At 42.4% G+C, this 22,860-nt stretch overlaps 1 protein-coding gene across 4 annotated transcripts in view; it reads left to right on the forward strand.

The window, feature by feature from the left end:
- DENND5A (DENN domain containing 5A) overlaps window positions 1–22,860 on the forward strand; it is a 76,436-nt gene that overhangs the window by 9,514 nt on the left and 44,062 nt on the right. For all 4 annotated transcript variants that reach the window (XM_058446199.1, XM_032166649.3, XM_032166651.2 and 1 more), the window contains exon 4: window positions 6,888–7,075. In XM_058446199.1, the coding sequence (XP_058302182.1) occupies window positions 6,888–7,075 (188 nt within the window). The remainder of the gene's footprint in view (window positions 1–6,887; window positions 7,076–22,860) is intronic.

Genomic DNA, 22,860 nt, shown 5'->3' on the forward strand with positions numbered 1-22,860 from the left:
AGGAAGGAAGGAAGGAGGGGCTCTGATTTTTAAATATTGGCAATAATGTTCTTTTTAAACACTGCAGGCCAAACAAAAAGCATCAGCTGGCTGAAAGTAGTTCCTGAGGCTTCACTTGGCAACTTCTAGTTTAAGACACGAAGTTACAGCCTCCTGTCTCTGTGTGAAATATAGACTTGGACAAATCATATTGCTTTCCTAGCTGTTTCTTGGCTGGAGCTTCATAAAAATACTTTGAAATGGATACTTAGTTGAATAGGGAGGAACTTGTCTGGTTTAGAACAGAACAGAGAGTAGGAAACCAAACTATATAGAGTGTTAGAAGATGCAGTAGGCTTTTAGGCAGTGGGGGTGTTTAGAGGCAAGGAAAGGAGGATTGAAACAAATATGATGAACACAATGGAAAAATAGCATTCTTCCATCTGAGTTTCTTCTGTATTTCCTAGACTATGGGTTCTTGTATCCATAATAAGAATTTTAAGAGGTTTGAATGTAATTGAGATGGTTAGTATGTAGAATTGAATTTAACTTAGGACCTAAAGTCATGCTCAGCATGGACAAGAGAAAGCTTTTTTCAAAAATTCCTGGATATTGCTGAGCCTGGCTGAGGTCACAGTGGAGTGGATTACTTTTCACTGGATGTAAATTATGCTTTTTGTTGTTAATAGAGTGCTTTCAACAATTTAGGTTGGTTTTCTTGAAGTAGTTTTTATTAATGATCCAAAGACATCTTCCTTGTATGGATAAAAATCACTCTGGCCAAAAACAAGCTATCACCACTGCAGTTGATTTTGCCTGCTGCATGTCTTGCCCTCTGAATAGAAAAGAGGTGTTACTTAGGGAAAAGGAATGCAGGCTGAATTGTAAGATTCTGAAAGTGTAACCCTTTGGAATGCTGAATTGGCAGTTTTAAGCAGTGTTTTCTTTTTGGTATAGGTCATTTTCTTTACTTCTAGATAATATTTATTCTTTAGTCCATATAGAATTAGTGTTTTTTTAATAGCATAATTTTTAATTGGTTGTTTAAAAATTATTATTACTTTTTTTGAAACAGGGTCTCATTCTGTCACCTACACTAGAGTGCAGTGGCACAGTCATGACTCACTGCAGCCTTGACCTCCCCAGACTTAGATGATCCTCCCACCTCAGCCTCCTGGGTAGCTGGGACTACAGGCATGTACTGCCATGTCTGGCTAGTTTTTGTATTTTTTGTAGAGATGAGGTTTTGCCATGTTGCCCAGGCTGATCTTGAACTCTGGGCTTAAGCAATCTGCTTTCCTTGGCCTCCCAAAGTGCTGGGATTACAGGCATGAGCCACTGCACCCGGCCTTATTTAAAAATTATATGCAGAACAGAAGCTCTTTATCTGAAGTGGCCTGGTAGAGTAGTTGATTGGGAACCAAAAAAGTCAATTAAGTCACAGAATCCTAAAAATATGTACAATTAATTTCATTGTTAAACTATTTATTATTTATTATTATTTTTGAGACAGAGTTTGCTCTTGTCTCCTAGGCTAGAATGCAATGGCACGATCTCGGCTCATTGCAACCTCCGCCTCCTGGGATCAAGTGATTTTCCTGCCTCAGCCTCCTGAGTAGCTAGGATACCACGCCTGGCTAATTTTTGTATTTTTAGTAGAGATGAGGTTTCACCATGTTGGCTGGGCTGGTCTCGAACTCCTGATCTCAGGTGATCCACCAGCCTCAGCCTCCCAAAGTGCTGGGATTACAGGAGTGAGCCACCGCACCTGGCCTAAATTATTTAACTTAAAACATATAACCGTATAGTCACCAATCTTTGATGAAGGGTCCAGGCATTTCTCATGATTATGAATTCACAAATCAGATATCTGCACTTCTTGCATAAACCACACCCATAATACATTGACTAGATTTCCTAGTTACTTTACTTTTTTTTTTTTTTTTTTGAGGTGGAGTCTTGCTCTGTTGCCAGGCTGGAGTGCAGTGGCGCAATCTTGGCTCACTGCAACCTCCGCCTCCCGAGTTCAAGCAATTCTGCCTCAGCCTCCTGAGTAGCTGGGACTACAGGCGTGCACCACCATGCCCACCTAGTTTTTGTATCTTTTGTAGAGATGAGGTTTCACCATGTTGACCAGGATGGTCTCAATTTCTTGACCTCGTGATCTGCCTGCTGGCCAGGATGGTCTCGATTTCTTGACCTCGTGATCCGCCTGCCTTGGCCTCCCAAAGTGCTGGGATTACAGGTGTGAGCCACCGCGCCCAGCCCTGGTTACTTTTTTTTTTTTTTAAAGTGGAGTGATAACTTAAAGAACCTTGCAAAAGAACATGAGCAGAGACTACTTCTAGATTTTTGTAGTGTTCCCTAGTTTTTTATTCTTAACTGCTTCATGGTATGCCTAATTCAATTACAGTGTTTTTTTAATGACTTTGTGTTACTGAATCTTTTAAAAACATTTAATTTTGTTTCCAGAGAAACAGGCATTCTTTCTTTTTGCCCTCAGATTTTACCATTTATTTACACAATATTTGGTTACGTTATATAATCCAGTAGTAAGTTCAACTAGCACAGGTTTGGGAACAAATGAGTGGGAGCAATGTATGCTTTACTCAGAGTGGGGAAAATCAATCGGTAAAGTAAGTTGGCTAAGTGGAGGTTGGTAAGAAATCTTCAATGATATTTCACTATCTAAAGTAGTCTTTTACTGTAAAAATAATGATTGCTTAAGGCATATAATTAAAACAACTCCAAAGGGAATCAAATATTTTCCTCTCTTTTCTTCATATAGTAGCCGGATATCAAATTTTTTGTGTATCCTTAATGAAAATAATAGTTTTTAAAAACAAATAAATAATATGTGCACAAATAATGCAGAGAAAGTTGAAAGTTCTCTCCAACTCCCTTGTTTTTAAGATGGGGTCTCGCTCTGTCACCCAGGCTGGAGTGCAGTGGCGCGATCTCAGCCCCCTATAGCCTCCACCTCCCAGGTTCAAGCAGTTCTTGTGCCTCAGCCTCCCGAGTAGCTGGGACTACAGGTGAGTGCCACCACACCTGGCTAATTTTTGTGTTTTTAGCAGAGATGGGATTTGCCATGTTGGCCAGCTTGGTCTCAAACTCCTGACCTCGAGTGAACTGGCCACCTTGGCCTCCCGAAGTGTTGGGATTACAGGTGTGAGCCGCTGCACTCAGCCCCTTTTTCTTTGATCTAGTATCCTATCCCTGAGAAGTAACCTCTTAATTTTTAAAAATTCCCTCTTTTCCAGTATTTTTAATAATACACTATATATATATATTTTTTTTGAAATGGAGTTTCACTCTGTTGCCCAGAGTTGGAGTGCAGTGTCGTGATCTTGGCTCACTGCAACCTCTGTCTCCCAGGTTCAAACGATTCTTCTGCCTCAGCCTCCCTAGTAGCTGGGATTACAGGCTCGTGCCACCACACCCAGCTAATTTTTGTGTTTTTAGTAGAGACGGGGTTTTGCTATGCTCGCCAGGTTGGTCTTGAACTCCTGACTTCAAGCGATCCACCTACCTTGGCCTGCCAAGGTGCTGGGATGACAGGCATGAGCCACCACGCCTGGCTTAATGTACTATTTTTTATGTTAGGTGTTGAATATACATGTATTAATTTTAATATTCTTTAAATTATACATATACACTATGAAATCTGTATGGTATATTAAAATAAAACTTGAGGCCAGGTGTGGTGGCTCACGCCTGTAATCCCAGCACTTTGGGAGGCCGAGGAGGAGAGATCACTTGAGATCAGAAGCTTAAGACCAGCCTGACCAACATGATAAAACCCCATCTCTACTAAAAATACAAAAATTAGCTGGGCGTGGTGGTACACACTTGTAATCTCAGCTACTCAAGAGGCTGAGGCACGAGAATCACTTGAACCGAGGAGGCAGAGGTTGCAGTGAGCAGAGATCACACCACTGCACTCTAGCCTGGGCGACAGAGCAAGACTCTGTCTCCAATAAAATAATAAATAAACAAAATAAAACTTGAAAAAAAGGCATTTCAAGAGTGTAAAACGAAGGGTAGAAATTTACAGCATTAGAAGAGTGTACAGCGAAGTGTGCGACTTCTACCTCTGCACCCTGGTTCTCCTTCAGGAAGGTTACCACTGTTTTCTGCTTACTTGTAGATATAGCCGTGTATATACTATATATATACTTTTTAAAAAGAACACAAATGGGAGCATACTAATCATTGTTTTGCAACTTCCCAGGATAGTTTATAATTGTTCGTAAATACATAGGAGCTGCCCTGTAGTTTGTTTAGATGGGGCTTATTTATAGAGTGATTCCAAATCTGATGTCTTTATCTGCACATACAAGTCATAAAAATGGGCCGGGCACGGTGGCTCACACCTGTAATCCCAGCAGTTTGGGAGGCCGAGGTGGGTGGATCATTTGAGGTCAGGAGTTCGAGACCACCCTTGCCAACATAATGAAACTCCTTCTTTACTAAAAATACAAAAATTATCCAGGCGTGGTGGCTTGTGCCTATAATCCCAGCTACTGGGGAGGCTGAGGCAAGAGAATCGCTTGAACCTGGGAAGCATAGGTTGCAGTGAGCCGAGATTGCGCCACTGCACTCCAACCTGAGCTACAGAGCGAGACTTTGTCTCAAAAAACAAAAAAAGTGCTGGGATTACAGGTTTGAGCCATTACACCCGGTTTAAAAGACATCCCTTTTTTTTTTGTTTTTTGAGACAATCTCACTTAAAAGATATTAATGCCCAGTAGATTCCAAGGGTTTTAGGAGCTGTGTGTTTCAGGAACCAGGGAAAAGACCAAATATATAGATATTTATTACACTAGTAAAGTTATCTACAGTTTCTGCTCTTCTTTGATTAGCTAGGAGCAAGGTGATAGGCAACTTTCAAAGCTTTATTAGTGAGCAAATGTAGGATGTTTTGCTAAACTTCTACCTTAATACTTTTCAGCTTCTGTTCCCTTTGTACTGAGACGTCCTCATTTCCTAGAAAGTTTTTTGTTACTTAGAACTACTTTATGAACCAAGCTGTGATTTAAATGGTGGAATGGGTTTTTAGTACATAACATCATTTTAATTCCTATGACAGCTCATTTGAAACCAGCCATTCCAGAAGGATTTTACTCATGATTTAAAAATGTATATTTCTGCTTTGTCCTTAAATGCCTGAAACCATCATATCATTTGTGAATAGTAATTTGTAAAATTTAAGTTTTAGGCCAGGCGCAGTGGCTCATGCCTGTAATCCCAGCACTTTGGGAGGCCGAGGCAGGCGGATCACCTGAGGTCGGGAGTTTGCAACCAGCCTGACATGGAGAAACCCTGTCTCTACTAAAAAATACAAAATTAGCCGGGGTGGTGGCGCATGCCTGTAATCCCAGCTACTCAGGAGGCTGAGGCAGGAGAATCGCTTAAACCCCGGAGGCAGAGGTTGTGGAGCCGAGATCGCGCCATTGCACTCCAGCCTGGGCAACAACAGTGAAACTCCATAAAAAAAAAAAAAAAAAAAAAAAGGTTTTAACTAATCAATTTTATTGTCTGTACCCATGTATTTATTAGTCATTTAAAAAAAAAAAGGCTGGCTGGGTGCGGTGGTTCACACTGTAATCCCAGCACTTTGGGAGGCCGAGGCGGGTGGATCACAAGGTCAGGAGTTCGAGACCAGCCTGGCCAAGATGGTGAAACCTCGTCTGTACCAAAAATACAAAATTAGCCAGGTGTGGTGGTGGGCACTCGGGAGGCTGAGGCAGGAGAATCACTTGAACCCGGGAGGCGGAGGTTGCAGTGAGCTGAGATGGCGCCACTGCACTCTTGCCTGGGCAACAGAGCAAGACCCCATCTGAAAAACAAAAAAAAAGGCCTAGAAATTACATTCTGAAGAGAAGCCAAATATTGATCACGAGCCTTCCCTTTAGGCTATGATCTCTGACCTATAACAAGAGTTTTGAGTCACTAAAGTCAATCCTCTGGGTCTTTCAAGTTCTAGGGAAGCCTTTTTTTTTTTTTTTTTTTTTTTAAAGAAGGACTCTAGCTCTGTCACTTAGGCTGGCGTGTGCAGCTGTGCAGTCTCGGCTCACTGCAACCTCTGCCTCCCAGTTTCAAGCAATTCTTACGTCTCAGCCTCCCGAGTAGCTGGGATTACAGGCGCATGCCACCACGCCCAGCTAATTTTTGTATTTTTAGTAGAGACGGGGTTTCACCATGTTGGTTGGCCAGTCTGGTCTCGAACTCCTGACCTCAGGTGATTCACCTGCCTCGGCCTCCCAAAGTGCTGGGATTACAGGCGTGAGCCACCATGCCCAGCCTCTAGGGAAGCTTTTTATTGAAACGTTAAAACAACATTTTTATGCTGTTCTCATTCAGGAAAGGTTGCCAGGTGTAGGGCAGACTTGGCTAGTGTGGAAAACCAGCTTCTGCATGCTTGGTGGTTCTTTGTGCTTGACTTCGCAGGCAAAGCTCACATAAGCTCCTTATAGGATGTTCTGCAGATGTATCTTAGTGAGAACTGAGCCTGTTTTTGCTTCCATGCTGAATGGAGACCCAGAACCACTGTCTTTCGTTTTGTTCAGTTCTCCTACCCCCTTTCTTAAGAGGATCTACTTAACATTCTGTGGTAGTATTTGGAGCAAGATGTCATTAATTATTTTTGTTGTATTTCCATATTAGATTTTATTATGAGCAAGGACTGTGTGTGTAGGTTTATTTCAATTCGTGGTCCACAAGGGTCTCTTGGTTGTCTCTCGGACACCCTCAAGGGAATCACATTGAGCATACCCTTGCTGAAGTTTATCGTGATTGTTTCTAAATAAGAAATTGTATTGAAAGTTTTAACTTACTGTTTGGAAAGCAAGTGCCTTGTTTTTGACTGATTTGTGTGTGTGCTTTTTTTGTTGTTGTTGACCCAGATTACCAGAGACTGATGACTGTGGCGGAGACGATTACAGCTCTCATGTTTCCTTTCCAGTGGCAGCATGTCTATGTCCCTATTCTCCCGGCTTCTCTCCTGCATTTCTTAGATGCTCCTGTTCCATACCTGATGGGTTTGCATTCCAATGGCCTGGATGACCGGTCAAAGCTGGAGCTGCCTCAAGAGGTGAGATCTTGAGTGTTGGTGCCTCTGGCCCCAATCCAGGATTGGAGAGAGAAGGGCTTTGGGATGAACCCAGCATGCATGATGTTACCGAGTTTATTTTCTTTTATTTTGGTGAGTATGAATAACTTTTCAGGAAAAAAGTAAAAACAATGAACGTTTAGTTCAATTTATATCATCCCAGAGACACTTATTATCTTTATCAACTGACATACGTACATTGTAATTTCTGTATTTATGCTATTGTTTTTGTTTTATTTTGCTTTTTAAGAGACAAGGTCTTGCTGTGTTACCCAGGCTGGGTGCAGTAGCATGATCGTAGCTTACTGTAGCCTTGAACTCCTGGGCTCAAGTGAGCCTCCTGACTCAGCCCTCTGAGTAGTTGGGACTAAAGGAGTGTGCCATGATGCCCAGCTAATTGTTTTTTTATGTTTTTTAGCTGCAGGGTCTCGCCATGTTGCCCAGGTTGGTCTCGAACTCCTGCACTCAAGTAATCCTCCTGCCTTGGCTTCCCAAAGTGTTAGGATTATAGGCATGAGCCACTGTGCCTGGCTAAGAAAAGAATTGATTTAAAAATATGTATTTCCTATTCCATTCTGAAGTAGATTTAAAGCATGATTATAAATAAGATTGTTTTATTTTTAATTTTTTTAGAATTACCAGCAGAACTGGTATGTTACTTTGTGGCTGTTGTGAAGCTACCTGCAGGGAAGTGCTTTCCTGCTTTGAATTTCTTAGTCATTAGAAAGGCCTGGGAAGAAGACTTTGGAGTATACATACACTGGTGTCACCATGACTGTTTGTTTCCTCCCTCCACCACCATTTTTTGGAGGGTAGAGATTTTTTTTTTTTTTTTTTTTGGACGAAGTCTCGCACTGTCACCCAGGCTGGAGTGCAGTGGCTCATTCTTGGCTCACTGCAACCTCCGCCTTCCAGGTTCAAGTGATTCTCCTGCTTCAGCCTCCCAAGTAGCTGGGATTACAGGCGCCCACCACCACGCCTGTCTAATTTTTTGTATTTTTAGTAGAGACGGGGTTTCACTATGTTGGCCAGGCTGGTCTCGAACGCCTGACCTCATGATCCACCCACCTCAGCCTCCCAAGGTGCTGGGATTATAGGCGTGAGCTACTGCGCCGGGCCGGAAGTAGAGATTTTTGTATGTAAGTGAGGAATATAAGTGAGGGGCCCCAAGAAGAGAGCATTCTCATGGAACTGGATCTGGGCAGCACTGTGTCATTGGTCATGACTGGGCAGCATCTTTGATGAATACCCTGATAATTAGACCATGTCTGTGATATTTAAATTATAGTCAAATGCATCTCTTTGCTCTTTTCTCTCTTCTTTAGTTTTAGAATCAAAATGTCTTCCTTGTCTTCTTTGTAGCTTCTTCCATTTCTGCCCTTTTTCTTCTTTGACTTTATAGAGCATTGTGCTCTTTGGGGTGGAACAAGATTAATTAAGGAAAAAAAGATCTAAATGATGGATAAAATCATTCAGTTGAGATAATATTGGGGTTTTTTGTATACTTGCTTACTGTATACCTGAAGAGTGGACTGGAGAAAGAAGAGCTTTTTGTTGTTTGCTTTAAACAAATGTCTATTTAATATTGATACAACTTAGTCAACCTAATTATAATTCTGTAAAGTCACAAAAAGAACAATAACAAAAAATTATTGAAGGTGGAAGGCCAAAGAGGTGAGCTATGTGCATAATTTAATAAATAGGCCACTAAGCAAGAAGCCAGATTTCTCAGTTTTATTTTCCTCTTTGGCATCAGCTTTCTTTATACTTGGGCAAATTCTGATCCTTCTAGGATTTTTCACCGTTGTTCCCTATGTGCTTCATGTATACGGCTATACAAAGGGACCTCTGAGGGATCAACAGGTTTCTTAATGGGACTGTTTAAGAAACTGTGGGTTGTTTAAGAAACCCAAAAGTTGGCCGGGTGTGGTGGCTCATGCCTGTAATCCCATCACTTTGGGAGGCCGAGGCGGGTGGATCACCTGAGGTCAGGAGTTCGAGACCAGTCTGGTCAACATAGTGAAACTCCATCTCTACTAAAAATACAAAAATATTAGCCAGGCACAGTGGTGCACGCCTGTAGTCCCAGGTACTTGGGAGGCTGAGGCAGGAGAATTGTTGAACCCCGGAGCCAGAGGTTGCAGTGAGCTGAGATCACGCCACTGCACTCCAGCCTGGGTGGATCGTGCCACTGCACTCCAGCCTGGGTGACAGTGTGAGACTCCACCTCAAAAAAAAAACAAAAAAGAAACCCAAAAGTTCTCTCTATTCTGGGCTATTGGAGCCTCCATGTTGCTGTATTCCCCATCCCTGCTGCAAACTTTGCATCTGAGCTTCTGGCCTCCCCTGTAGTCTGCTTGGGAAGGAGTGGTGACAGTGGAACAGTAGAATTACCTGTGTGTGCTTCATAAGTGGTTCTTGGGTTTCAGAGTCCTAGTTTATCCACACTTTTCTTCTGAAGGTCACACATTTGTGGGAGCAGTTATATAGCTGGATATTTTCTACCTTGATTTTTTAGCAGATAAGCTCTGGGGTATCTGAGCCTGTGTAGTTTCCGTGGAAAACCTTAGACTGGGGGAAAAGAGCTGGCTTTGAAAGGCAACTTTGGGGTATCTCAGAAATGACATGTTCATAGTAAAAAATGCTAACAGTGCACAAAAACATAAACAATAAAATTAAAATTACCTCAAATTTTACCACCCAGAGATAACTACTTTTGATATTTTGATGCACATCTTTAAAGTATGTGGTATCTTTTAACTACAGTCTTAGAAGGAAGCTTTGGGGCAGTGTATTAGTCCATTTTTACACTGCTGATAAAGACATACCTGAGACCGGGCAGTTTACAAAAGAAAGAGGTTTAATGGACTTAGAGTTCCATGTGGCTGGGAAAGCCTCACAATCATGGTGGAAGGCAAGGAGGAGCAAGTCACATCTTACATGAATGTCAGCAGGCAAAGAGAGAGCTTGTGCAGGGAAACTCCCCCTTATAAAACCATCAGATCTTGTGAGACTTATTTACTAGCATGAGAACAGCATGGGAAAGACCTGCCCCCATGATTCAACTACCCCCCACTGGGGCCCTACCACAACACATGGGAATTTAAGATGAGATTTGGGTGGGGACACAGCCAAACCATATCACTCTGCCCTGGCCCCTCCCAAATCTTATGCCCTCACATTTCATAACCAATCATGCCTCCCAACAGTCCCTCAAAGTCTTATTTCAGCATTAACTCAAAGGTCCATAGTCTCATCTGAGACAAGGCAAGTCCTTTCCTTATAAGCCTGTAAAATCAAAAGCAAGTTAGTTACTTCCTAGATACAATGAGGGTACAGGCATTAGATAAATACAGCCATTCCAAATGGAAGAAATTGGCCAAAAACAAAGGGCTGCAGGCCCCATGCAAGTCTGAAATCCAGCGGTGCAGTCAAATCTTAAAGTTCCAAAATGACCTCCTTTGACTCCGTGTCTCACATCCAGGTCACACTGATGCAAGGTCCCTGGCCGGGCGCAGTGGCTCACCCCTGTAATCCCAGCACTTTGGGAGGCTGAGGCAGGTGGATCACCTGAGGTCGGGAGTTCAAGACCAGCCTGATCAACATGGAGATACCCCATCTCTACTTAAAACACAAAATTGGCTGGGCATGGTGGCGCAAGACTGTTATCCCACCTACTCGAGAGGCTGAGGCAGGAGAATTGCTTGAACCTGGGAGGTGGAGGTTGCAGTGAGCCGAGATTGTGCCATTGCACTCTAGCCTGGGCAACGGTAGCGAAACCCCGTCTCAAAAAAAACCCCAAAAAAACACACAAAAAATCCAAACAACAGCAACAAAAAAAGAGGTGGGTTCCCATAGTCTTGGGCTGCCCCACCCCTGTGGCTTTGCAGGGTACAGCCTCCCTCTTGGCTGCTTTTATGGGCTGGCATTGAGTGTCTGCGGCTTTTCCAGGCACACGGTGCAAGCTGTCAGTGGATCTACCATTCTAGGGTCTGAAGGATGGTGGCTGTCTTCTCACAGCTCCATTAGGCAGTGTCTCAGTAGGGACTCTGTGTGGGGGCTCTGACCCTACATTTCCCTTCCGCACTACTCTAGCAGAAGTTCACCATGAGGGCCCTGTCCCTGCAGCAAACTTCTCTCTGGGCATCCAGGCATTTCCATACCTCTGCAAAAATCTAGGCAGAGGTTCCCAAACCCCAATTCTTGACTTCTATGTACTTGCAGGCTCAACACCACATGGAAGCTGCCAAGGCTTGGGGCTTGCACCCTCTGAAGCCACAGCCTGAGCTCTATGATAGCCCCTTTCAGCCACAGCTGGAGCAGCTGGGATGCAGGGCACCAAGTCCCTAGGCTGCACACAGCATGGGGACCCTGTGTCTGGCCCACAAAACCACTTTTTCCTCCTAGGCCTCCAGGCCTGTAAAGGGAGGGGCTGCCGTGAAGACCTCTGATATGCCCTGGAGACATTTACCCCCATTGTCTTGGGGATTAACATTTGGCTCCTTGTTACTTATGTAAATTTCTGTAGCCAGTTTGACTTTTTTCCTCAGAAAGTGGGATTTCCTTTTCTATCGCATTGTCAGGCTGCAAATTTTCCAAACGTTTATGCTCTGTTTCCCTTTTAAAACTGAATGTCTTTAACAGCACCCAAGAGACCTCTTGAATGCTTTGCTGCTTAGAAATTTCTTCTGCCAGCCCTAGATCATCTCTCTTAAGTTCAAAGTCACACAAATCTCTAGGGTAGGGGCAAAATGCCGCCAGTCCCTTCGGTAAAACACAACAAGGGTCACCTTTGCTCCAGTTCCCAGCAAGTTCTTTATCTTCATCTGAGACCACCTCAGCCTGGATTTCATTGTCCATATCATTATCAGCATTTTGGTCAAAGCCATTCAACAAGTCTCTAGGGAGTTCCAAACTTTCCCACATTTTCCTGTTTTCTCCTGGTCCCTCCAAACTGTTCCAACCTCTGCCTGATACCCAGTTTCAAAGTTGCTTATGCATTTTTGGGTATCTTTTAAGCAGCACCCCACTCTACTGGTACCAATTAACTGTATTAGTCTTTTCTCATGCTGCTGATAAAGACATACCTGAGAGTGGGAAGAAAAAGAGGTTTAATGGACTTAACAGTTCCTCGTGGCTGGGGAAGCCTCACAATCATGGTGGAAGGCAAGGAGGAGCAAGTCATGTTTACATGGATGGCAGCAGGCAAAGAGAGAGCTTCTGCAGGGAAACTCCCCCTTATAAAACCATCAGATCTCTTGGGACTTATTCACTGTCACAAGAACAGTATGGGAAAGACCTGCCCCCATGATTCAACTATCCCCCACCGGGTCTCTCCCACAACATGTGAGAATTTAAGATGAGATTTGGGTGGGGACACAGCCAAACCATATCCGGCAGGGCTGGGGAAATTCACCTGGGACTGTGTGAGGGGGCATCATCAGGGTAGTGAAGTGGGGCAAGCTTGGTTTATAAAAAGGACTTTCTCCAGAGGGACAGAGAGTGTACATTTCCTAGCCTCCCCCACCCCCCACCAAATCAGAATTCATCAGTTACTGCTGTCTTTGGGCATCAGAAGTCTGTAAAAAGCTTTTTGTTCCTTTTTGCACCAACACATGAGCTCAGTTGGCCCTGAGCAAGTGAAAGTGCTGAGCTGCCTTTGTGAGGCATCCTTTGTCTTAATGCTTCTCTTTGGAGCTTCGTTGTCTGAGTTCGGGAAGGAGGCATTTCATCCACAGCTATATTACAGAATTAAGCAAAGGATATTAGAGTAAAGAAAGGGGTCCCATTTTTATCTATCTTGGACCCCTCTTTCCTACTTTTCCCGCATTTTCTCAGGACACTCCTTCAATAGCTTTTTCCCAGTCATCTGTGTGTTGAACTCCTTTTCAATGAATAACATGAGGATAGACTGGAGAAACAGGCTGGCTGTTTTTTTGGTATTAGGAATTGAGCATTGGGAAAGATCATTGTGACCTTGAGCAGAAGATATTTGGGAGACTTCTTGGGATTTGGGGGATCCATGTGATCACTACCTCAGAGCAGCTAAGTCTACCCATAATCCCTCTCAACAAGGCAGGAGGTTAATGGAGGAAAACTGATCACTTGGCGTTCAGTACCTCTTCCAGGCTACTCTCCCCAAAGCTGTTATGTAAGAAGTAACCCCTCGTCAGCTGAGGAAGGAGGGTATATGAGGAGTTCCTAGTATTTTGTAAGTGCTTCTGTGTGCTAGAGCCCCTCTGTATGGTGGGAGGAAACAGCATGAGGCTATTGTATGAGTCTAGTAATTTACTATTGTATGAGTGTAGTAATTTGCTTTTTTACCACTCCCTCCTTTAGCCCAATTCTTTCTTCTTTTTTTTTGTTTGAGATGGAGTCTTGCTCTGTTGCCTAGGCTGGAGTACAGTGGTGCCATCTCAGCTCACTGCAACCTCTGCCTCATGGGATCAAGCAATTTTCCTGCCTCAGCCTCCCGAGTAGCTGGGATTACAGGCACATACCACAAAGCCTGGCTAATTTTTTTTGTATTTTTAGTAGAGACGGGGTTTCACCATGTTGGCCAGACTGGTCTTGAACTCCTGACTTCAAGTGATCCGCCCGCCTCAGCCTTCCAAAGTACTGGGATTACAGGCGTGAGCCACCGCACCTGGCTCTTTTAAAACTCAGTCTCTAGGGGTATATTAACTTCAACCAATTTTTGCAAAGAATGGCTAGTGGTGCCTACTCAGAGGCTCCTATCTTATCTTAATCTAATTCATCTCTGAAATGTGCATGGGCATATTTCTTCTCTACCCACCTCTGACCAAAGGTTTCCACAAATGTGGACACAGCATTGGAGTTTTAAAGATTCTTTACAGACTCTATATTTGGTTCACAGTAGTGGGAGAAAAGCCAACCAAGCATTGTTTAGTAGATGTAGTTATTTCTAGCTGTTTCTGTGTTTCCTATTGGAGAAACTGCTTTTTTCTTCTGAGGAGAGGGTAACTGAGGAGGTAAATGATTGCATTGTTTGCCTTTCGTGGGTCACAGTGCCTTGTTTTGTTAGGTGTATGGACAGGGCTTATGAGGCAGGTGATCTTCATGACTAGATGATTTAATTCTGTCTTTATTTCTTGTAGTGGCGCAGCCTGATGACATAATTTTAAAATCTTAAAGGAATAAGGAAAATGTAGCCTATTTTTAGGTGTTAAGTTAAACATTTATTGGCCTTTTAACTAGGTGGGGTTCAAAGTTGTTATCCAGTGGAGGAGCTCTAGAAAGTGAAATTTAAAGTGATTCTTACAGTCTTTGAATTTTTGACATGGGAAAGCTCTCTTTCTTAGTTATAGATTGGTAGACAGAGTAATTTATGCACTCAGCAAATGTTTATTGAACGATACACACATGGACTTGTTAAACATGCAGTTTTAATAGATTGAGAGTTTATGGAATAGTTATACTAAGCTGGACCTACGCCTACCCTTCAGTGTCTTCTTTTTTCTTTTTTCTTTTTTATTATCACAGACACAGAGACAACACATAGAGATACAATAGACACACATGCACAGACACATAAACATCCAGAAAACACACACACACAGACAACACAGACACAGATACACACACACAAATACATAGACAACTCACACAGAGGCACAAAGACACAGACAACATACGCAGCCACACACACAGATGCAGACCACACATACAGGGACAACACACATGTAGACACAGACATGTACAGAGACACACAGATACACAAATATACAAGCACACACAGACACACATACATCTTAAGTTCTGGGATACATGTGCAGAACGTGCAGGGTTGTAACATAGGTATACACGTGCCATGGTGGTTTGCTGCATCCATCAACCTGTTATCTACATTAGGTATTTGTCCTAATGCTATCCCTCCCCTAGCCCCTGCAGTGTCTTCTTTTAGAATATGACTTGTTGGCACAGGGAGAAACAGATCAGTGAAACAACATTTAGATATATAATAGGGATACATGCTCAAGGAAGAGCTATTTAATAATTGAGCTGGAAAAATTGCTTATCTATGGGGGAAAAAAGTAAACCATAATAAAATCAACTTCAGATGGATTAAGAAGTTAAATGTCAAAAGCACAAGTTTAAATCTTGTGGAAGAAAATATTAATAAATACCTTTCTGACTTCTGGCTAGGGAAAGAGTTTTGTAAACAAGTTATAAAAAGCACTATCCATCAAAGAAAATAAAAGATTGATAATTGGATTTTTTTTTAATTGGTCCAGAGTCTCACACTGTCGCCCAGGCTGGAGTGCAGTGGTGCAATCTCGACTCACTGCAGACTCCGACTGCTGGGTTCAAATGATTCTCCTGCCTCAGCCTCCCAATTAGCTGGGATTACAGGTGTGTGCCACAATGCCCGGCTAATTTTTGTATTTTTAGTAGAGATGAGGTTTCACCATGTTGGTCAGGCTGGTCTCGAACTCCTGACCTCAGGTGATCCACCCACCTGGCCTCCCAAAGTGCTGGGATTACAGGCGTGAGGCACTGTGCCCAGCCTGATAAATTGGATTTTCTAAATGAAGAAAAAGACACCTTAAAGATAAAAACTGAAGAAATATATAACATATATAACCTGCAAAGAGTTAATATGAAGAGAATATAAAGAACTGCAAGTGGATAAGGAGGTGATAAGCAACTCAATAGAAACATGGCATAAGATATGAACAGGCATTGCGTAAAAAATGCACATTTCTTAATTTTTCTTAATTTCTTAATCAGGGAAGTGAAATCAAATACACGATACAATGCCATTTTATGCTCATTTTGTTGGCAGATTTCAAGAAGTGTGATAATACCAAGTTTTGGGAGGGATTTGGATAAGTAGGATCACTTTAGTTTGCCCGTTAAAAATGTAAATTGTTGCAATCACTTTGGAATACAGCTAGGCATCATTTTCTAAAATGGGATATTTGCATACCTTACAACACTGTGGTTCTACTCCTAGGATGTACCCATATATAAAATCTTGCAGGAGTCCAAGAAAACATGTAATAACAATCAGTGTAAATACAGTAAACAAAAAACAACTCAAATGTCCTTTTTTTTTTTTTTTTTGAGACGGAGTCTTGCTCTGTCGCCCAGGCTGGAGTGCAATGGCGCGATCTCGGCTCACTGCAAGCTCCGCCTTCCAGGTTCACGACATTCTCCTGCCTCAGCCTTCCAAGTAGCTGGGACTATAGGCACCCGCCATCACGCCCGGCTAATTTTTTGCATTTTTAGTAGAGACGGGGTTTCACTATGTTGGCTAGGATGGTCTCGATCTCCTGACCTTGTGATGTGCCCACCTCAGCCTCCCAAAGTGCTGGGATTACAGGCGTGAGCCACTGTGCCCGGCCTGAATGTCTTTTTTTTTTGAGATGGAGTTTCGCTGGAGTGCAATGGCATGATCTCGGCTCACTGCAACCTCTGCCTCCCAGGTTCAAGTGATTCTCCTGCCTCAGCCTCCTTAGTAGCTGGGATTACAGGCATGAGCCACGGTGCCCAGCCTCAAATGTCTTTTAATAGGAAAACTGATCAATACATTATGTTATATTCACATGGTGGAATATTATAGAAGAGTGAAAATGAATGAAGTATGGCTACACACAACAAAATGGTTGAATCTCAACCTAATGTTGATTGAAGTTACTACCAAAAGACTGCTTAAGGAATGATATTCCTTGTATAAAATTTAAAAACCTGGCTGGGTGTGGTGGCTCACACCTGATTCCACCCAGTATTTTGGGAGGCTGAGGTGGGAGGATTGCCTGAGGCCAGGAGTTCAAGACCAGCCTGGGCAACACAGCGACACTCTGTCTTAACAACAACAACAATTAGCCAGGTGTGATGGTGTGTGCCTATAGTCCAAGCTACTTGGCAGCCCAGGAAGTCAAGGCTGCAGTGAGCTATGATTGTGCCACTGCACTCCAGACTGGGCAATAGAGCAAAACTCTGTCTCAAAAAAAAAAAAAAAAGTTAAAAACCTATATGAAATTTAAAAATATGTAAAAATTTAAATATACATATACAATAAATTAAAAATCAAAAGGCAAAAAGATAATAAACGTAGAATTCAGGATAGTGATTACCTGGGACCAGGGATGTGTAGGTTGGGCTGGGCATGGTGGCTTATGCCTGTAATCCCAGCACTTTGGGAGGCTGAGGCCGGTGGATCACTTGAGGTTAGGAGTTTAAGAGCAGCCTGGCCAATGTGGTGAAACCCCGTCTCTACTAAAAATACAAAAATTAGGTAGGCGTGGTGGTGTGCACCTGTAGGCCCAGCCACTCAGGAGGCTGGGGCAGGAAAATTGCTTGAATCTGGGAATCAGAGGTTGCAGTGAGCCATTGCACTCCAGCCTGGACACCTCAGTAAGACTCCATCTCAAAAAAAAAAAAAAAAAAAGGAATATGTAGGTTGGGGGATCAGATTGGGGTGGAGCACATAGTTAGGTAAAAGTACTGGCAATATTCTGATTCTTGGGTTGGGCTGGAAAAAAAACTACCTAAGTTTCTCCCCAGAAAATTACCAGTTTATATTCCCAATAACAACATATGGAATTTTTGTTTCCTAGTAAATCAGCACTGGACATTATAAATCTTTAAAATTTTTGCCAGTCTAATAAGGTGAAAAATATTTTGTTTGCATTTCCTGGTTCAATTGAAATTGAACATCATCTCATATATTTGAAGTTAATCTTCTGTTTGCCTTTCATATCCTATTTTCATTTTTAAGTTGGACTAATTGTCTTAATGATTTCTTTGGTTATGAACTTTTTACATGTTATGTGTAAAAATTATTGTTTCCTAGATTGTTTTATCTTTTAATTTTTTTTTTAAGAAATGGGGTCTTGCTGTCTTCCCCAGGTTGGTCTCAAACTCAAGTGATCCTCCCAACTCAGCTTCCCAAAACTCTGGTATTACAGGTGCAAACCAACATACCTAGAATATCTTTTAACTTTTTTTTTATGGCAGTATTTATCTTTATGGTTCTAGCCTTGTGTAAAGTTTAGAAAGCTTAACTCCACCCTAAGATAGTATAGTCATCTTTTATATTTTAATTTTATTTATTTATTTTGAGAGAGTCTTGCTCTGTCGCCCAGGCTGGAGTGCAGTGGTCCGATGTCAGCTCATTATAACCTCTGCCTCTCAGGAGGCAGGAGAATCAAGGAATTTTCCTGCCTTAGCCTCCCGAGTAGCTGGGACAGGCTGGTCTCAAACTCCTGATCTCAAGTGATCTGCCTACCTTTGCCTCCCGAAGTGCTGGGATTATAGGTGTGAGCCACCATGCTTGGCATATATTTTCTTTTAATACTTTTGGGGGTTGATTTTATTTTTTTACTTTTTTTATGGAAAATATCAGATGGATATAAGGGTAAAGAGATTAGCATCTTTTTTTTTTTTTTTTTTTTTGAGACAGAGTCTTGCTGTGTCACCCAGGCTGGAGTGCAGTGGCATGATCTCAGCTCACTGAAACCTCCACCTCCCAGGTTCAAGTGATTCCCCTGCCTCAGCCTCCTGAGTAGCTGGGACCGCAGGTGCATGCCAACACACCTGGCCAAGTTTTGTATTTTTAGTAGAGACAGGGTTTCGCCATGTTGTCCAGGCTGGTCTCGAACTCCTGACCTCTAGTGATCTGCCTGCCTCGGCCTCCCAAACTGCTGGCATTACAGGCGTGAGCCAGCACACTGGGCCACATCCATTATTATTCAACTATCATCAACTCATGGCTACTCTTCTGTATATATCCTCCTCTCCACTCCACCTAGTGGATTATTTTAAAGCAAATCCTATACAGCATTATTTTGCCATCCAGATATATTCAGTATGTACCTCTAAAAGATTTTTTCCTGTTTGCTTTTTTTTTGAGACAGGGTCTCACTTTATTGCCCAGACTGGAGTGCAGTGGCACAATTATAGCTCATTGCAACCTTGAACTCCTGGGCTTAAGCAGTCCTCTTCAGCCTTCCAAGGCTGAATTTATTAGCTAGAATTACAAGCGTGTGCCACCATACTCAGCTACTTTTAAAATTTTTAGTAGAGACGAGGTCTCGCTATGTTGCATAGGCTGGTCTTGAGCTCCTGGACTCAAGCCGTTCTCCTACCTCAGGCTCCCAAAATGCTGAAATTACAGGTGTGAGCTACCATGCTCGGCCCATAGGACTATTTTAAAAACATAAAAGTGGCTTTTAAAAAGATTTAAATTTTCAACATCTCTCAATTTTTATTTATTTGAAACAGAGTCTTGGTCTGTCACCCAGGCTGGAGTACAGTAGCATGATCTCAGCTCACTGCAACCTCTGCCTCCTGGGTTCAAATGATTCTCGTGCCTCAGCCTCCCATGTAGCTGAGATTACAGGTGTGCGCTATCATGCCTGGCTAATTTTTGTGTTTTTAGTAGAGACGGGGTTTTGGCATGTTGACCAGGCTGGGGCTTGAACTCCTGGCCTCAAGCGATCCGCCCACCTCAGCCTCCCAAAGTGCTGGGATTGCAGGCATGAGCCGCTGTGCCCAGCCTCAAATTTTATTTTTGAGTATAGTATTATGTTAACCTATTTATTTATTTATTTAATTAATTTATTTATTTAGAGATGGAGTTTCGCTCTCGTTTCCAGGCTGGAGTGTAATGACGCCAACTTGGCTCACTGCAACCTTCGCCTCCTGGGTTCAAGTGATTCTCCTACCTCAGCCTCCCGAGTAGCTGGGATCACAGGCATGTGCCAACACGCCCGGCTAATTTTGTATTTTTAGTAGAGATAGGGTTTCTCCATGTTGGTCAGGCTGGTCTTGATCTCCTGACCTCAGGTGATCCACCTGCCTTGGTCTCCCAAAGCGCTGGGATTACAGGCGTGAGCCACCGCGCCCGGCCTATGTTAACCTTTTTAAATGGACAGCATTTGTCCCCAAAACATTTGTTGAAAAATTCACCTACAATGCATGGGTCTTGCATTAGGCCGTTCTTGTATTGCTATAAAGAAATACCTGAGACTGGAGATACATATATATATATATATATGCCATTCTTGTATTGCTATAAAGAAATACCTGAGACTGGAGATATATATATATATATATATATATATATATATATGTATTTTTTTGAGATGAGGTCTCTCTCTGTCGCCAGGCTGGAGTGCAGTGGCGCAGTCTCGGCTCACTGCAACCTCCGCCTCCCAGGTTCAAGCGATTCCCCTGTCTCAGCCTCCCAAGTAGCTGGGACTACAGTAGCAAGACTGGATAATTTTTAAAGAAAAGAGGTTTAATTAGCTTATTGTGATGCAGACTTTATAGAAAGCATGGTGCTGGCATCTGCTTGGCTTCTGGGGAGGCCTCAGGAAGCTTACAATCATAGTTGAAGGTGAATGGGGAGCAGGGATGTCACATGGCCAGAGCAGGAGCATGAGAGAGAGAGTGGTTGGGAGGTGCCACACACTTTTGAATTATCAGATCTTTTGAGAACTCACTGTCACAAAGATAGCACCAAGCCATGAGGGATCCAGCCCAGGACCAAAACACCTCTCACCCGGCTCCACCTCCAGCACTGGAGATCATAATTCAATATGAGATTTGAGCGGGGACAAATATTCAGGCTATATTCAGGTCTATTCAAGACCTTTTCTAGTGGATTATTGTTTTTGTCTATTTTAGAATCTAATAAGGCAAGTCTCCCTTCAATGGTCTTGGCTATTTTTTTCTTTTATTCTTCCAGACAAAATTCAGAATTAGTTAGGAGACAACACCCTTCAGAAAAAAATCTTGCTGAGATTTTGGAAATAATTACATTCAATTAACAAGTAAATTTGGGATTATTAGCATTTTCTCATGGATTTTTTTCTATCCATTAATATTGTATATATGTCCATTCAGACTGTATATTCCATGATGATTATAACAATGTTGATTAACATTTATTATGTACTATGTGCCTGGCCCTGTGCTAAATCCTTGACATTTATTGTCATATAATCCTCAAATCTATGACATTGGTAATATTATTATCTCTGTTACATGAATGGAACAGAAGCACCCTTAAGCATTTAATAATGTACTGCAACGAAGGCAATGTTGTCTTGGCTAGAACAGATTCATGAGTATAAGATAAATATACAAAAATGAAAGGCTTTTGTAATTTATACCTGCAAGAACATTTCAACAGGGACAAGAATAACAAAGTATTTAAATATATATGTACACACACATTTTTATTGACACACAATTATACATATTTACAGGGTATGTATATTTCAGTACATGTATGTAATGATCAAATGGGGGTGTATGTAATGATCAAATGGTAATTAGCTATCCATCATCTCAAGCCTTTTAAATTTATTTGTATTGGTAACATTCAAAATCCTCTCTTCTAGCTACTTGAAAAAATACAACAAATTTTTGTTAAATGTAGTCACCCTACAGTGCTATAGAAGACTGCATTCCTCCTATCTAGCTATAATTTTGTATTGGATAATCAGTCTCTTTCTATTCCTCCTCTTTGCCACCCTTCCCAGTCTCTGGTAACCACTCTTCTATTCTCTACTTCAGTGAGATCAACATATTTAGCTCCCACATACAAGTGAGAACATGTGGTATTTATCTTTCTGTGCCTAGCTTATTTCACTTAACATGATATCCTCCAGGCTCATCCATATTGCCATGAATGACAGGATTTCATTCATTTTTATGGTGGAATAGTATACCATTGTTAAACTACAAAGTATTTAAATTAAATGTACAAGACCGCTAAAGAGGAGAAGAGTAGATGGTTAAGAGCTTAAGCACATGACTAAAGTCAGGGTAGCTGAGTTCAAGTCACAGCTGTACTAGTTAATAGCTGTGTGACTTGGCATGTTACTTAACCTCTCTGTGTCAGTTTTTATCTGTAAAATAGGGATAGCTAGATACTGCCGCATTACTGTGGGGTTTTTTTGTTAGTTTGTTTTTTGAGAAGGAGTCTCACTCTGTTGCCCAGGCTGGAGTGCAGTGGCACAATCTCAGCTTACTGCAACCTCTGCCTCCCGGGTTCAAGCAATTGTTCTGCCTCAGCCTCCTGAGTAGCTGGGATTACAAGTGCCCATCACTACACCTGGTTGCTTTTTGTACTTTTAGCAGAGATGGGGTTTCACCATGTTGGCCAGTCTGGTCTCAAACCTCTGACCTCAGGTGATCTGCCTCAGCCTCCCAAAGTGCTGGGATTACAGGCATGAACCACTGCTCCTGGCCCCTAAATTGTTTGTTAATCCTGATTATCTACCTCATCAGCAGTGTATGAGCACTATCTCTTTACATTCTCTCAGAAGCAATTTTAAATCCAGAAGGAAGCACAGAAAGAACAAAGATCAGCCACTAAACCTTACAAATTAAGACTGAGGCTCAGAAAGAGAGAATGGTATATCCAGGGTCATAGAGGGAGATCATAAAAGAGTCAAATCTGGAACCTAGACTTTTTGAACTCACTCCTAGGGTTCTTTTCACTGAGTATAGAATTCACAAATTCACCCGGCATTTATTTTTTATTTTTTGAGACAGAGTCTCATTCTGTTGCCCAGGCTGGAGTGCAATGGTGTGATCATGGCTCACTGCAGCCTCAGCTTCTTGGGCTCAGGCGATCCCTCCTACCTCAGCCTCTCAAGTAACTGAGACTGTAGGTGCATGCCACCATCCCTGGCTAATTTTTGCATTTTTTTGTAGAGACTAAGTTTCTCCATGTTGCCCAGACCAGTCTGGACAACAGTCTGGGTTCAAGTGATCCGCCCATCTCA

This window comes from Hylobates moloch, unplaced genomic scaffold (assembly GCF_009828535.3).
Source record: "Hylobates moloch isolate HMO894 unplaced genomic scaffold, HMol_V3 SCAFFOLD_11, whole genome shotgun sequence".
In the NCBI taxonomy this organism is placed as follows: Eukaryota; Metazoa; Chordata; class Mammalia; order Primates; family Hylobatidae; genus Hylobates; species Hylobates moloch.